Source organism: Lotus japonicus, chromosome 3 (assembly GCF_012489685.1).
Source record: "Lotus japonicus ecotype B-129 chromosome 3, LjGifu_v1.2".
NCBI classification, from domain to species: Eukaryota; Viridiplantae; Streptophyta; class Magnoliopsida; order Fabales; family Fabaceae; genus Lotus; species Lotus japonicus.
In genome coordinates, this window is record NC_080043.1 from 56818366 (window position 1) to 56834799 (window position 16434).

The following is a 16434-nucleotide window of genomic DNA, read 5'->3' on the forward strand; positions in this document are numbered from 1 at the left end:
TCAATAACTTTTCAAAGTGGAAATTTTGGGAAATTATATATTGATAAAAGGAATTATCTCTTTAAATAATTGATCGAACGAGATCTTGTAGAAAAGTTTTAGCACCAAAAACTGGAAACAAGGAAAGAGACACATAGCAGAAAAGCAATAAGAGAAAACCATATCAAACAAGATGATAGGTGTATAGTCTAGCTGTCCTTTCTCCATAAGCTGATGTAGACGGGTTTGACCTGTTCTACTTCTGTGATTGCTACCTTCCAACTCCCAATCGATTATAGTTAGATGGCCAAGATCCCCACGGAAGTCCAAATTAGAGAGATATTATAAACCACTCTCATCATGTTGATTACGATACTTAACAGATGCAAATAAGTTTCACTATCCATCGACATTCAGATTGCTGGATATTTATAAGACATTTGTGAAGATTTTTAACCATTATTAGTCGCACATTAGTAGCAGAAACAAATGGTTGTTATTTAAGGTAATATACATTATTTAAGAGTTTATTAATTGATATGAATTTTGTCTAAATCGCCCATATGTAAAGTTAACTTTTATTAAAAAGAGAGAGAACGATAATTAAGTAGTATTTGACCCAACTTATTTTTTATTTTTAAATTATTTTTAAGAAAAGTTGGGCCAAACACACTTGATAATAAGCTCTTAAAAAATAAGCTACATATTTATTTATAAATAAAATATAAAAAAGTGACTTTTCAATAAAAAAGTTAAATGATGGAGTTTTTTTCAAATAAGCTGTAGAGACCTCACCTCTACCCGACCTCCACCACCACCACCACTTCTACCGTCACCTTCACCTTAGCCGTCCACCACCACCACCTCCATTGTCGTCGCCGCCACCACCACCACCACCACATCCTTCATTGCCACCACCACCATCACTTCCACTACTATCGCCGCCCTCCATCCTCCTCCACCACCACACATCTATTATCACCTCCACCACCACCACGATCATTGTCACCACCACTGCCACCATCTCCATTGCCACCAACACCATCATTGCTATCACTACTCTCCACTACCATCACCACTTCTACATCACCTCCACCACAACCATTCACTTCCAACATTGTTGCTACTGCCACGACCACCTCCCAGTGTTGCGAATTTATAACTAAACAGACAACTTTTAAATTAAAAGTAGTTTCTAAGTTTAAAAAATAAATAAAAAACTGAGAAACCAAATTTTTTCTTCCTAAAAGCTCTTATTTTTCACTTTTACTTAAAAGTATCTTTGAAAATAAATTGGTGAGAATTAAAGGTGATAGGTAAGAGATATAATATTAAATCAGAGTATAGAGAAAATAAGATCTGATAAATTTTTTGAAATTATAAAATAACAACCATTTTATAAAATATGTGAAAAATTAAAATAACAACACAGGAAATATTGTCGTTGATATTTACAAGAGTATTAGAATTAGACTATTAGCAATGGTGTCTGCTGCCGACAAGAAGTTGCTGTTGCAAACTAAAAATATCTAAAAGAATGGGTCAATTTCAGCCCTCACATGGGGCCTTTGCTATGTACATCAAATTGGAAATTAGTTAAGAATCTCGTAATCTTTACATTTGGATCCAATCAATGTGGTTGCAAATTCACATGAATCCGGATAAGGATCTCATATAACGTGTCTCGTACGATGACCAATAATAATAGGCAGTGACTATTTGCGCCTTTTATTTTACTAAGTGCGCCTTCCTCAAAATTGAAAAAAGACCAAAATACCCTTCAGTAATTTAAATTTAAAAAAAAAAAAACTACCTTATCTTTCCCTACAAACCCTCCCCCCTCTTTCAACCGTATAACCCCTCTTCCTCTCCAACCCAATTTCAAAATTTTCAACCCTCACAAAATCAAGTATCTCAAACCCACACTAACTCACAACCAAGTCAAGAAGAGGAAGAGAAAGGAGGACAACCAGTAAGAAGAAGAAGTTGAAGTAGAAGAGGAAGAAGGAGACCAAGTCAAGAAGGAGAAACCCACAAAATACAACAACAACCCATAACCCACAAGAAGAACAACAATGTAAGTTATTTCTTACAAGTTTTTGAGGCTTAGGTTGTATTTTGTGTCTTCATTCAGTCCCTCGATTTGATTCTGTCATGGGAGGATGTTTTGTGACTTGCCCGCAATCTAAACTGCGGACAGGTTTTATGACTACCGCATGTTTAAGTGCGGTTAGCCTGCGGATGGTCAAATTTTTTTAATTCTCTCTGAATTATCTCTGAATGTTTATAAATTCTTTTTTATGTTAATAAACTGTTGTTTATGTTAACAAACTGTTGTTTATGTTAATAAACTGTTGTTTATGTTAATAAATTGTTGTGTATGAGTATAAATTTTTGTATTTTTAATTTTCAGGCCTCCTAGGAAAACTGCATGTGTTGTTGGTCCTTCTGCTGAACCTACTGCTCCACGGGATCGTAGCGCCACTCATGCTTCTAACCGCAAATGGTCAGAAGAGGCTAATAGAGGAAGGGGTAGAGGAAGGGGTAGGAATGCTGAACAAGAGCCTGCTATACAGGATCAGCAGGATGATGAGATTATGGTTAAAACGTTTGTTGTCATTGTTTTTTAATAATTAGCATCATACTTTGGCATTTTCTCTTTTGCAGTCATGGGTGTTTGCCCACTTTCTCGGATCCTTGTTTGAGCGCAGGGACAACCCTGCCTACACGCCAGACAGGCCCGTTGCACTATCTTGGGAGGCGCTTCAAGGGACTACTGAGGTTGCGCAGAAGAGGATGAACCTGGACACGTTTCCGGCCAGTTCTGTGATTTGGAGACCTTATGTAGAGCATTATGCTCACTGGCCCTTCCCTCAGGTTGCCTTGTATAGGGGATTTATCAGGCATGCCGGGATGATATTCCCATACCTCCCAGATCGAGTCATCAGGCAGTTTGTCAGGATCCAGTATGTGCCAGATCCCCCACCATCGTCAGTTACGTGCCGGGAGTGTGATCGTCGATTTGCGCACTGGAATGATCACATTTTCCATCTGTCGGAAGAAGCTGCTTTCCCTTTTCAGACCACTGGTGAATACACTCCTTGGTATATCAAGGTCTCACACCCTTACATGGTCCCAAATGAGTACAAAGTCGACCGCTTCGCATTTCTAGAGGTACTGACACTTGTTTTCGCTATGTGGCTTACATTACGATTATGTGTATATTGACCTTATATATTGTCATTTCAGAGCCAGTTTGCGGAGCTTGCGTTGTACTCTGGCATTGCGGTTGATCCGACGACAGTTGGATCGCCCCCACAAGGTTCACCGATGTGGGATGCGATGCACAATATGCATACCATCATCGAGGGAGCAGTGCACGGGAGGGGAAGAAAGATCAGGGGAGGGGACTCGTGAGCTGGGCCTTCAAATGCTGGGCGTTAGATTTAGGGACCTTTGTACTTTTATATTTATTAATGTTTGTTTGTATGAGTTCGGATCATTTATGTTGTTGGATAATGTTGTTTAATGTTGTTGGATAATTTCTGATCTTTTGTTATGTTTTGTTGGATAATGCAACTATGTGTGTTTGTTGGATAATTTCGGATCTTTTGTTATGTTTTGTTGGATAATTTGTTTAGCATCATACTTTCGCATTATAAGTATATAAGTATACATTCATGTTATATGAATAATTCCAAATGTTTTTCTGCCAAGAAATCACCTCTGCACTTATAACTGCAGAGAGGTTGAAATTTTTAACACATCTGCAGTTATAACTGCGGGAAATTGACGCTATTACAGAGGCTTACAGTAACCTCTTCGAGATGCCTCATAACCTACCGCACTTATAACTGCGGAAAGTATATATTTTATGAACCTACCGCAGTTATAAGTGCGGACAGGTTAAATTTCCTCGCAGTTACTACAGAGGCATGCACAGTCTAATCCAGAGGCATCACAAGCTATTTAATGAGACAGCTATAAAGTTCAAAGTAATCATCCATTACACGCATATAAATTACAAGCAATTCGTTACAAAACAACTTAATGATCCAACATAATTAATCATCACTAAGGTCAATAATATCAGTACATCCACCATTTTTTTGTTTCAGATAAGCTGCGTGTAAGGCTCTTCCCATTTTTTTGCTTCCGGGTGACAGTTGTATGCCCACAAGTGAGCTGTGGTCGGCATTGGATGCCCTTGACGAAGAGTAACCTACAAACAAAGAAGAGTATAAGCATAAAGTATAAGGTTTTACATATACGTATGAAGGATAAAGTATAAGGATTTACCCCAACGAAATGATCTTTATTGACAATAATGTGCAATGCCGCTCTAGATACAAACCCGCGCAAATGCTTATAGAACGGGTCATTCACGGAATGCTCTGTGACAAATATGCTGAGCTGGAAGGACTCCTTTATCTTGTCATGCTGCATGATAATAAGCTTGTTCATCGCAGTCTACGCAGTGACCAAGTCACCCTTACTGTCGAACATAAGTTTCTTCAGCTTTGAATGTGCCCCCTCAACTCTGCGCATGGTATAAACATGAAATCAAAAAACAGAAAACATTTCACATTTGAAGTCAAAAAACATGAAGGATAGCAACAAATTACCTGTTTGTTGTCGTGCGCCCCATGTGCATACAAGTATCAATCTCAAACTTTACAAACTTGCTTCTCAAAGGCAACCAGTTAGTCTCAATGTAAGTCCAGAGCTCACCGGTATTCGACATAGCACCCACAGCTTTATCATACTCAACCTCGTTGGCAGCATACATCAACCGATTCCATCTATCAGTAATGTCTTCACGCGTCTCAATGTCTTTCACAAGTTTCTTCATCTGGCCAGTTACACTCTTAAGTACATGAAACTGACATAGAAGACAGCGAGCTGCGGGAAAACAGTTTCCAATGCTTCCATCAAAACTTGGTCTTTGTCTGTAACAAAGACCTTCGGCAGATTGTCCTCATTACTGATCAAGTCTTTTAATCTATTCACAGCCCAAACAACCTCATTTTTTTGCTCATTCTCCATGTACGCAAAAGCAATGGAGTATGTCAAATTTGTCGACGTAACCCCCACCATCTCAAGTAAAGGGATCTTGTACCTATTGGTCTTGTATGTACTATCCAGAATCACAACATGAGGAAGCTCATTGAGCAAGTGAATAGAATCGGGGTGTGCCCAAAACAAAGATCTGACCACATCAGTACCATCCTGCACCCTAGACCAATGTGCGTATTTGTCTTCTTCCAATAACTTCATCAAGTGTTGCATCTCGGTCAACGATCCCCTCTTTGACCTGTTGTATGCTTGCTTCTCATTGTAAATCTGTTTAATTCTAGTCAAGTTGGTTGGGTTGGGTTTCCTTATAGCAATCAAACTATCACTGGCCTTGACCCTTTCTTCAATCATTTCTCCCACCATCGCCTTTTCCTCTGGATTTAGACGGCCAACATATGAGTGACCCTGAAAAACCTCAGCAGTGTCATGATTATGGATCCTGTAACATCCCGATCTGACGACTGGCCTCACGGTAACAACACGAGTCTTTTCAGTGCGCTTTGTCCTCACTCGCGCACTTCCCGAGAAAACTTCCCAGGAGGTCACCCATCACGATATTGCTCCAAGGCAAGCACACTTAACCATGGAGTTCTTATCAGTTGGGCTCCCGAAAAGAAGTTGCAACTTGTTGTTATGGGTAGTACAATCAAATCATTTATGCCCTCCTCAACTGTATAGTCCATCCCTACACAGTCTCGGAATACCTCTTGTTCGGGTGTGAGATCGGCTCATTCCTGTGACCCTCCGCCTAGAAGCCTGGCAGGAGCCGCTCATTGTCCGTGCCTCACTGCACCGGCGATCACTCCCCGCCCTCGTCAGCCCCGGGTGTCACAGGGGGCTTGGCAGGAGCCGCTCCTTATCCGTGCCTCACTGCACCGGCGATCACTCCCCACCCTCGTCAGCCCCGGGTGTCACAGGAATGAGCCGATCTCACACCCGAACAAGAGGTATTCCGAGACTGTGTAGGGATGGACTATACAGTTGAGGAAGGCATAAAAGATTTGATTGTACTACCCATAACAACAAGTTGCAACTTCTTTTTGGGAGCCCAACTGATAAGAACTCCATGGTTAAGTGTGCTTGCCTTGGAGCAATATCGTGATGGGTGACCTCCTGGGAAGTTTTCCCGGGAAGTGCGCGAGTGAGGATAAAGTGCATTGAAAAGACTCGTGTTGTTACCGTGAGGCCAGTCGTCAGATCGGGATGTTACAGATCCCACTATGCACAAGCACAGTCCACATTTTATCTTTATCACTACGCCTTGCCCTTAGCTTGAATGGACAATTACACTTCTTAGTTCCAGTCCGCTTTCGCTTTAACACCAATGTTGATGGTTTATATTTCCCGCCATGCTCACATCCTAGTGTCATCACGACCCTCCTTTTGTCAGATCCATAGTCCGACTTCTGAATAATAATAACATAGCCATGCTCTTTACCTACAGCTTTGGCCCAATTAACAAGAGCTTTGTGGGATTCAAAAGCCTACAACATTCAAAAACTCAATTAAGTATACATCGCATGACCTACACATAGTGTATAACTTGTTAAATTCAACAAAACTTACTTGGCTAGTGGTGAAAGCTTCCGTAAGATCCACAGAAGGCACAATCTCCATATTGGGCCTATTTACTTCCTCATATATCTCAGGTATCATTATGCTGCAATCAACAAAATAAGCTCAATCAATATAAAAATCTATGTTCTGTCCGCACTTTAATATGCGACAGCACATATTTGCCTTCCGCAGTTTAAACTGCGGAACTATTATTCCAACACATCACGTTCCGCACTTTTAAGTGCGGGAAAATCAATTTTATTACGGTAGCAGTACCAGACCTTAACACGATTGAAATGACTAAGTTTTTCACTTCTGCTAACAAGTTAGCGGAAGGTATAAATTTCACACTTCCGCACTTATGTTAGCGAGAGCGTGTAATTTGTTTCACTACCGCATGTTTAAGTGTGAGACTAACCAGTTACATCGGAAAGTTGCGAAATCGCGATGAAAGCTAAAAAAAGCTCGGAAAAAGGTAAAAACTTACATGGGTAAGCTTCTATTCTTGACTTGAGATCACCCAAAAGAAGTTGGGAGTGGAGGATTAAGAGGAGCGTGAGGAGGAGGGTGAGGAGGAAGAAGGAGATGGTGTGTGGGAAGTAAAAATAAAATATTACCTTTTTATGTTTTTTTTACTAAGGGCAATGTTGGAATTTTAAAAAAAGGAGATGACGGACTTAGTAAAATGGGGAGGCGCAAATAGTCACTGCCATAATAATATTTGAATCATTTTCAGTAAATACGTGGTACCTTTTCATTTTGCACATAATTAACATAATAATGCGAAAGATGTTCAAAAAGTACACTTCAGGAAAGATATTTGGAAATTTTTTTTTTATAAGCTAAAGATATTTGAAAAGTACTATTTGATTACTAACATTTTTGAAACTTATGTGACAGAAGTAAAAATCAGACCAATCATTAAATCGGTGAAAAATATATTGTCGGATCAATCATTAAATATTTTTTAATATTTATACTATAGTAAATTTTTTTTGGTACATATACTATAGTAAATTTACATACAATATTAAGGAACGAAGTTAATAAATTTTTAAATTAATATGAATTTTTTTTTTTGGTAAATTAATATGAAATGATAATATTTTGTGTATCATACTATATATTAATGTCCATTGCCTCTTTTCCATCCTCATAAAAAAAAAGAATTAATTATCACCTCTTTTTTCCATGACTAGTGGAAATCTCAGACCAAATCCAAAACGAATTAAAGCCTAAACTGTGCCCAATGCATTGATCAATGGGCTGGCCTATCTAATGGTTTGTATTGGACTGTAGAGAAAAAAGCCCTCTGGTGTGAGTTGTGATCTATCTTTTCCACTGAGCTTAGAAAGTCACATTAACATACACATTTTGACCAAAACAAAAAAACGTGCACATCAGTTTTTGGCAACAAAAAGAAAACAAACGCAAACACAAAAGTCATAGCCGGCAAGGTTTTGAAGAAGCGACATATAAGTTGTCATATCAAATCTTCGCTTTGTTTGCTGGAGATTAAGTTCTGGGTTGAGCGGTGGAGCCGGCGCTGTTCTACCTCCGTTGTCTTTCCCTTCGTTGTCGCCTCTGTACCCCAAAAGCTAGGGTTTGTATGGATTTCTTTCATTGGGCTGAGTTTTGGGCTTGGTGGCTGCGTGGGCTTGCAAGTTGTTTTGTTTAATCTCCTTTAGCGTGTTCAGATGTATAAAAGAGTCATGTGCTTAAGTGTAATGAACTTTCTTATAAGTTTACATGTGTATTTCAGCTAGCAGTCCCTTGTGTTGCTTGGAAAATTGTTTGGGCTCTGTAGAAAAGGCTGAATTTGTTTGACTCTTGTAGCCTTGTACTGGGCTTGGCCTTTTCAATAATGAAACTTTCTCTATTGAAAAAAAAAATAGGGATGACTAAAAGAAAGTAATAGGGAAAGGGGAAGGAATTCAAATTGAACAAACCGGGATAATTGATCGGAGTGTTTTTGTTCAATATTGTGAAAATTGTGCTAATACTCTACAATTATTTATGGATCTATATTCTATAGTTCTATTGCATTATACAGTGCATTCTATTGCATTCTACGGTACAAGGAATGTGATCCCTGTTTGTAATTGTTGTTGGACAAGGTCTGTTTTGAACTTTAATCCATGGATCATTAACGAAAACTAACTGTACAAATTATTTCCAGAGATAAACTTTGTTAAAAAAGCCTCTATCACATGACATTGGAGCGGATTGATGCGTCCGAACTAATGTGCAATTGAAGACATTATATTGCAAATTTCCAATACCAATAGATGATCCCTCAACTCTCTAAATTCATCTAATGGTTTGATATTTTTCCGAGTTCAAGGAGCTTGCTTCAACCCATATATAATGTACGTTTTCTTTAGCCAATATAGTTTATTTTCATGTCTATAAATTTTAGTTCTAGTGGGTTCATACACATACTCATCTTCATCTAGTGGTCCATTGAGAAAGGTAAACTTTACATCAAGTTGATGTAATGTCCAACCTTTGTTGCTTGCAATTGAAACCATTAATCTAATTCTTTCAATCCTTGCAACCGGTGCAAAGGCTTCCTTGTTGTCTAATCCTGCCTTTCATAAGAATCTTTTTTTTATAGGCAAGTGTTAGTTGTTACTAATGTTAGTAAATTAGTCTCTCCTTAGGTTTTGAACATTGGACCCTCACCCTTTATCCACCAAAGTGACCCAACTCTTATGTCCTATAATTCTTACCACTTGAACTCCTTAACAACTAATACGACTTTGTATTTAGAAAGCTCTCCATTTTAGTTTTACTTTTTGCTTGAAAGTCCACTTCACAACTATAAGTCTCTTGTCATGAAGACACTTAACAAGTTCTGATGTCTAATTCTTCTCAATAGCATTCAACTCCTCGTCAATTGCTCCTTGCCACATAGTAGTGGAAGAGGCAGAATTTTAATTTGGGGTGACCAAGTTAAAATGTATATGACTTCTTAGAAAAATCAATTATTTTGACATGCATAATTTGTGTAATAAATTTAATATATACTAACATTATTATAGGTAAATTGAGTATAATGGATAATAACTAACATACACGCCTCGTTAGACTAGCAACAAAATGTCAAAAAAAATTCAGAAAAAAGCAGTAGTATGAGTTTCGAATCAAAAAGTAGCATCATATACCAAAAAACTAAGGAGAAGAATAACTTGTCTCTCCAAACAAAAAATTAACACCTTTAGTACGACGTAAAAGCCAAAAGAGTGAGCTCTAATATATGTCAAAGATAAATGTGAAAGTGGATGAGATATAAACTTTATAAAAAAGCTATATCTAAAGAGTTACTTTGGACTTATATAAAAAATTAAAATAATATTAAAGATATTGTGAATGACTAAGTGAAAATGCGTTCAAGCAAATAAAAGTAGAAGGTAAGATAAAGGCTTAACTGCACTTTTGATCGGGACTTATATCATTTGTGCAATTTTGGTCCTTAACAAAATTAAAACTTTTCATCCCACACGTTATATGATGTTTGCACTTTTAGTTTTCCGTCTAATTCCATCCAAAATTTAACGGAATATACTGTAAAAAATTAATTAAAAAATTAAAATAACTAGTGCTTTTTTACCCGCGCGTTGCACGGGGAATATGTCTATTGTATTTGATACATCGATTCATATTTTAAATTATAAATATTTAAGATGCTAAGAATGTAAGAATAATCATAATAAAGATGTAGATATTTAAAGAGTACAAATTTTGAAAAACACAGAAGTTAATAAACCAAAAGCTTTAATTTTTGCATATGTGAGGTATAACTGAATTTTGTTTGTGAAGATGTATACTCGTGTTGCATAAAGGGTAATGCTTTTGTGTTTTAGATATATAACAATACATAAATATATAATTATTTTTTAAATTATTAAAAATACACTTAAGTTATAGAAAATGAATTTCATTTTTTTTAACTCGTACAAATTTTCATTTTCATGTAAAATGTTTCTCCCCGTGAAATCTCGTAACTCTAATTTGTTAGCACTAATAAATTCATGTCATAATTTTATAGTACATATGTATTAATATTTTGTATTCCTCTTACTTTTCTTATTATCAAATTATTATAGTTATATACTTATATAAATATACACTCTTAAAATTTTGAAAATAATACTAAAGTTAATTATATTAAATTTATTCTATTAAAATAATATCAATTAATTAGTTTAGAATATAATGATTGTATAAAAAAAGTATAATGATACTTTTTATATAAAACAAAATCTCACGTAGATAGCATTATAGTACTTTAAAATTAAAACATACAATTGAAAATTATACGCAAATACAAACAACAACCACTTTTAGGTTTCAGAGCAGACTTAAATGCAAATCATCTTACTCAATGGATTCTCATTTATCAGAGAAACAAAATCTTATAAATTTCATAAATCAATATAGAAGGGGAAATTCTAGTGTTTTTTTACCCGCGCGTTGCACGGGGAATATGTCTATCGTATTTGATACATTAATCAATTATTTGATTATTTAAAATATATTAAACAACATATGAAATAGAAGGGTCTCAAATGCTAAGCAAAGTGGACCAAAAGACTTGTCATCTAAGCCTGATTGAGATCAAGATGAAATCGTTTCACATTCTTCATGAACATGAAAACAATGACACAAATAATAGATATAAGGAATCACCAATAAAGCAAACGATAAACACATATTATGGAAAAAAAAGGATGTGATAGTAACACTAATCAGGATTGTAAAAGATAAATCATAAAGTATGACATCATTGTTGGGTCCAGGTGGGTCAGCATCCTGCCTGCAGGTAGCATTCGAAACGGGGCGCTGTCTGCTACGCTATAAGAAATAACGTTGCGCCCTCACTAACACCAATTGGTTTTGGCGTAGTGGTAAGCGCGTGATCCTACAAGTGGTATCAGAGCTAAAACTTATCCTGATGTGTATAGTTTATCTTGCTTCTTCTGAATCCAAGACTCGTGCTTGATTCTGAGCTAAGCTCCCACTGAATCTAGTACTTAATATCAACGTTAGTAATATCTAGATTCTGAGCTAAATAATATAGGAGTTGTCAAGATACTATAAGTTCTCCCCCTTTTTGTCATAAGCAAAAAGAATGAAGGTGGGAAAAAATAGTAAGAGCATAAGACGAAATACTCCCCCTCAGAAGTAATACCAAGGGATACTTGGCTGCTGATTAGTGTATCTTCTGATGAGAGCATAAGTGTGGTTCTGGTGACATCTCCGTTCTGGACAAAATTTCATCTTCAGATACTTCAGAATGAGAAGCTAGGAACCATCTCTTCTTCTGATGACGCAAGTCAGAAGTTGTAGTAGCATCTTCTGATGTTGTTGCTTCTGGTTCGACAAGTTCTGAGTCTTTGTTTCTTTCTGAAACGGTCATGCTCATCTCTGCAAGCTTTTTCAGCTAGCTTTGACTTGACCAAATCTTACTCTACTGATGCCTCCAAGATCAACTTCACCTTCAGGTTCAAGTTTTGGATCTTGGGACATATGCCTTTCTCCCATCATGTGTTGCCTGCATCCACTGTCCAGGTTCCATGGTTGGAGTTTCGATGGACCTATTGAAGATATCTGCAACATATATAATCTTATCCCTAGGTACCCACTTTCTGGGTCCTTTCTTGTTAGTTAGCCCAGAAGTTCTGACAACTTTGGGTCTTTCAACAGGATAATGTAAAGGAATTTGAGCATGATATTTTGACATTGAGAAAGTTCCTTTCTTAAGAGATGATGGAGCAACTTCAGAAGGTTTAGAATGACCAATGTCATATATTCCATTTCTGCTTACGCCATAGATCATTGAAGCCATTAAGCTTCTGTCTACGCTTTTAGCTAGGAATCTTTGAAAAGACTTTTCATACTTAGACTCATTTCTACAATTAGAGGCATCACAAGCAACAATTTCTTCTAACTTAGCAATCTGGTTCTTAAGCACAGAGTTAGAATTGATCAAAGCATGATTATCATTTTTCAATTCAGAAATAATTTTCTCATGTTCAACAGAAGTTTCAGAGGCAGCAGAGAAATTCTTTTTCAACCTTTTATGCTTAGTCAAGAGAGAGTTATATTTATCCATAATTTCAGACAAAGCATCTTTAAGTTCAGAAGTTGAGAAAGAATCAAATACCTCATTTTCATCGTCAGAGTCTGGATCTCCTTCTGATTCTGAGTCAGAGTCAACAGCTCCCTTTGACTCTGCTTCCTTGTCTTTGACAATAGCCATGAGTCCTTGGACTTCACCATCAGAGTCAACATCCTCTGACTCTGATTCATCAAATGTCACCATCAGACTCTTCTTGGTCTTGAAGTGCTTCTTTGGCCTTTTGTCCTTTGATGAACCTTTGTATTTGCTCTGCCTGTGCTTCCAGATGCAGTTGAGCTTTCTGGATATCAGAGTCAGCTCATCTTCATCAGAATCTTCAGAGGCTTCTTCAGATTCTTCTCCTTCTGCTTGGAGAGCCTTAGCCTTTTCAGATTTCGATTTCATGGCTATAGACTTCTTCTTCTGATCCTGATGTTCAGCACGCTTTAGTTCATGACACTTCAGTATGCTTATGAGTTCTTCCAAACTCATCTGCTCAACATCTCTAGTTAGCTCCAAGGAAGTTATCAAAGGCATCCGGCTTTCAGGAAGACCTCTAAGGATCCTCATGACATGATCCACAGTGGTGTAGCTATTGCTGAGGGGTCTTATTCCAGCAATAATCAACTGGAATCTGGAAAACATATCTTCAATGGATTCGTCAGTTTCCATTTGGAAGGATTCATATTTCTGGATCAAAGACAGTGCCTTTGATTCTTTCACTTTCTTGTTTCCTTCATGAGACATCTTCAAGGATTCAAAGATGCCCTTGGCGGAATCACGATCAGTAATTTTCTCATATTCTTCATATGAAATGGCACTTTGCAGAATAGCTCTTGATCGGTGATGATCTCTGAATTCCTTCTTTTGATCTTCACTCATCTTCTTCCTTGGGATCTTTACACCATGTACATCAACAGGAGGGGTGTAGCCATCAACAACAAAATCCCAAAGATCAGGATCAAAGCCAAGAAAGAAGCTTTTGATTCTGTCTTTCCAGAAATCAAATCTCTGACCATCAAAGATAGGTGGTCTTGCACTGTATTGATATTTGCTTGTAGTAGTGGTGGAATCCATGAGTTTTTCACACTGGCCGGGATCTACTGAACACTGTTAAGTGTGGTAATCAGAACTTGCGCTCTGATACCAATTGAAGGTATGAAAAAACGGTAGAAAGGGGGGGTTTGAATAACGTTTTCAGAACAAAACTTCCACCTTAAAGATTTTGACAAATCTTTCGAGAACTTAAGTGCTAAAGATAAGAGATAGAAAAGCACACAAGGATTTTATCCTGGTTCACTTGATAAATCCCTCAAGCTAATCCAGTCCACCCGTTAAGGTGATTTCTTCCTTCTTAGAATGAAGGCAATTCACTAATCAGATAATTGTTACAACTGCACTTGAAACCTACAAGTGACTAACATATTATGCAAGCAAAGGAAGAAAATAATTTGAAACCTCCATCTGCAACCTTCCGAATCAGTCCAAGGCAGCAAATCGGAGGGATGCGATTGCAAGTCGATGACAAAGTGGTTCCGTTGAGAGATGAGACGATTTTGTGGGGGTGGTTCCGTTCAGTGGAGAGATGAGATGAAAATTGCATGGAGGAGATGAATTCCATGGAGGAGATAGTGGAGGTAGGCAGGGTTTTAAGAGGATTTTTGCTGATGGGATGTATTATTGATTTAAATCACTTATAAAAAATTTTATATTAAGATAAAATCATGAAATAAACAACATAAATCCTAATCAAATCTAAAATTAAAAAATGTACCAAATAAATATAGATAAAAACTATCAAAATCTAGCAAATCACAATAAAAACTCATAAAATCAGGAATTAATTAAAAATCCGAAAATTCAATAAAAATACCATAAAAAAATAAATAATAATACAAATTAAGATAAAATACAGAAATAAACAACATAAATCCTAATCAAATCTAAAATTTAAAAATGTACTAAATAAAAATAGATAAAAACTATCAAAATCTAGCAAATCACAATAAAAACTCATAAAATCCGGAATTAATTAAAAATCCGAAAATTCAATAAAAATACCATAAAAATTAATTAATACTCTAAAAATAAATCAAAAATAAATTAAGATAAAATCAAGAAATAAAAAACATAAATCCTAATCAAATCTAAAATTTAAAAATGTATTTTTTTATTAAGGAGAAATAAGGTAAGGAAAAATCAGGGCACATGTGGCAAGTGGGGCCAAGGAGAAATAGCTTACATGTAAAATATTAGGTGAGAATTAATCTGGGAGCGACACAACATTAACTTGGCATGTGAGAGCGACACGTCATGCTAGAAGTTGTTCTTTTCTAATATATATAAAATTTAAAAATGTTCTAAATAAATATAGATAAAAACTATCAAAATCTAGCAAATCACAATAAAAACTCATAAAATCCGAAATTAATTAAAAATCCGAAAATTCAATAAAAATACCATCAAAAAATAATTAATACTCTAAAAATAAATAATAATATAAATTAAGATAAAATACAAAAATAAACAACATAAACCCTAATCAAATCTAAAATTTAAAAATGTACTAAATAAAAATAGATAAGAACTATCAAAATCTAGAAAATCACAATAAAAACTCATAAAATCCGGAATTAATTAAAAATCCGAAAATTCAATAAAAATACCATAAAAATTAATTAATACTCTAAAAATAAATCAAAAAAAAATTAAGATAAAATCAAGAAATAAAAAACATAAATCCTAATCAAATCTAAAATTTAAAAATGAATTTTTTTATTAAGGAGAAATAAGGTAAGTAAAAATCAGGGCACATGTGGCAAGTGGGGCCAAGGAGAAAGAGCTTACATGTAAAATATTAGGTGAGAATTAATCTGGGAGCGACACGTCACTAACTTGGCATGTGAGAGCGACATGTCATGCTAGAAGTTGTTCTTTTCTAATATATATAAAATTTAAAAATGTTCTAAATAAATATAGATAAAAACTATCAAAATCTAGCAAATCACAATAAAAACTCATAAAATCCGAAATTAATTAAAAATCCGAAAATTCAATAAAAATACCATAAAAAATAACTAATACTCTAAAAATAAATAATAATATAAATTAAGATAAAATACAAAAATAAACAACATAAACCCTAATCAAATCTAAAATTTAAAAATAGATAAAAACTATCAAAATCTAGCAAATCACAATATAAACTCATAAAATCCGGAATTAATTAAAAATCCAAAAATTCAATAAAAATACCATAAAAATTAATTAATACTCTAAAAATAAATCAAAAATAAATTAAGATAAAATCAAGAAATAAAAAACCAAAATCCTAATCAAATCTAAAATTTAAAAATGTATTTTTTTATTAAGGAGAAATAAGGTAAGTAAAAATCAGGGCACATGTGGCAAGTGGGGCCAAGGAGAAAGAGCTTACATGTAAAATATTATGTGAGAATTAATCTGGGAGCGACACGTCACTAACTTGGCCTGTGAGAGCGACACGTCATGCTAGAAGTTGTTCTTTTCTAATATATATAGATTTGGTCTCACAAACATTCATCACCTTCATATGAAAAATCCAGAATTTCATCATCTTTAACCAATTTTTCCATCATCTTCATAAAAACCTAGAAACAGAACTCAATCCTAACAATGAAATGGGTGTGATTCCTTATCTTGTAAACTCAACTCTCCAT

General features: G+C 35.6%; 2 protein-coding genes across 2 annotated transcripts; one reads left to right on the forward strand and one right to left on the reverse strand.

Annotated features, from left to right (window-relative positions):
* The first annotated feature begins 2398 nt into the window (after positions 1–2398).
* Positions 2399–3518, forward strand: LOC130749538 (uncharacterized). The gene is made up of 2 exons (XM_057602913.1): positions 2399–3153; positions 3229–3518. The coding sequence occupies exons 1-2, from the start codon at positions 2776–2778 to the stop codon at positions 3394–3396; spliced, it is 546 nt and encodes a 181-aa protein (XP_057458896.1). The 5' UTR covers positions 2399–2775; the 3' UTR covers positions 3397–3518.
* A 1321-nt stretch (positions 3519–4839) lies between these two features.
* On the reverse strand, positions 4840–9143 carry LOC130744361 (protein FAR1-RELATED SEQUENCE 6-like). The gene is made up of 4 exons (XM_057596554.1): positions 9055–9143; positions 6622–6715; positions 6282–6539; positions 4840–5460 (listed from the first exon to the last, which is right to left on the reverse strand). The coding sequence occupies exons 1-4, from the start codon at positions 9141–9143 to the stop codon at positions 4840–4842; spliced, it is 1062 nt and encodes a 353-aa protein (XP_057452537.1).
* Positions 9144–16434: the final 7291 nt, after the last annotated feature.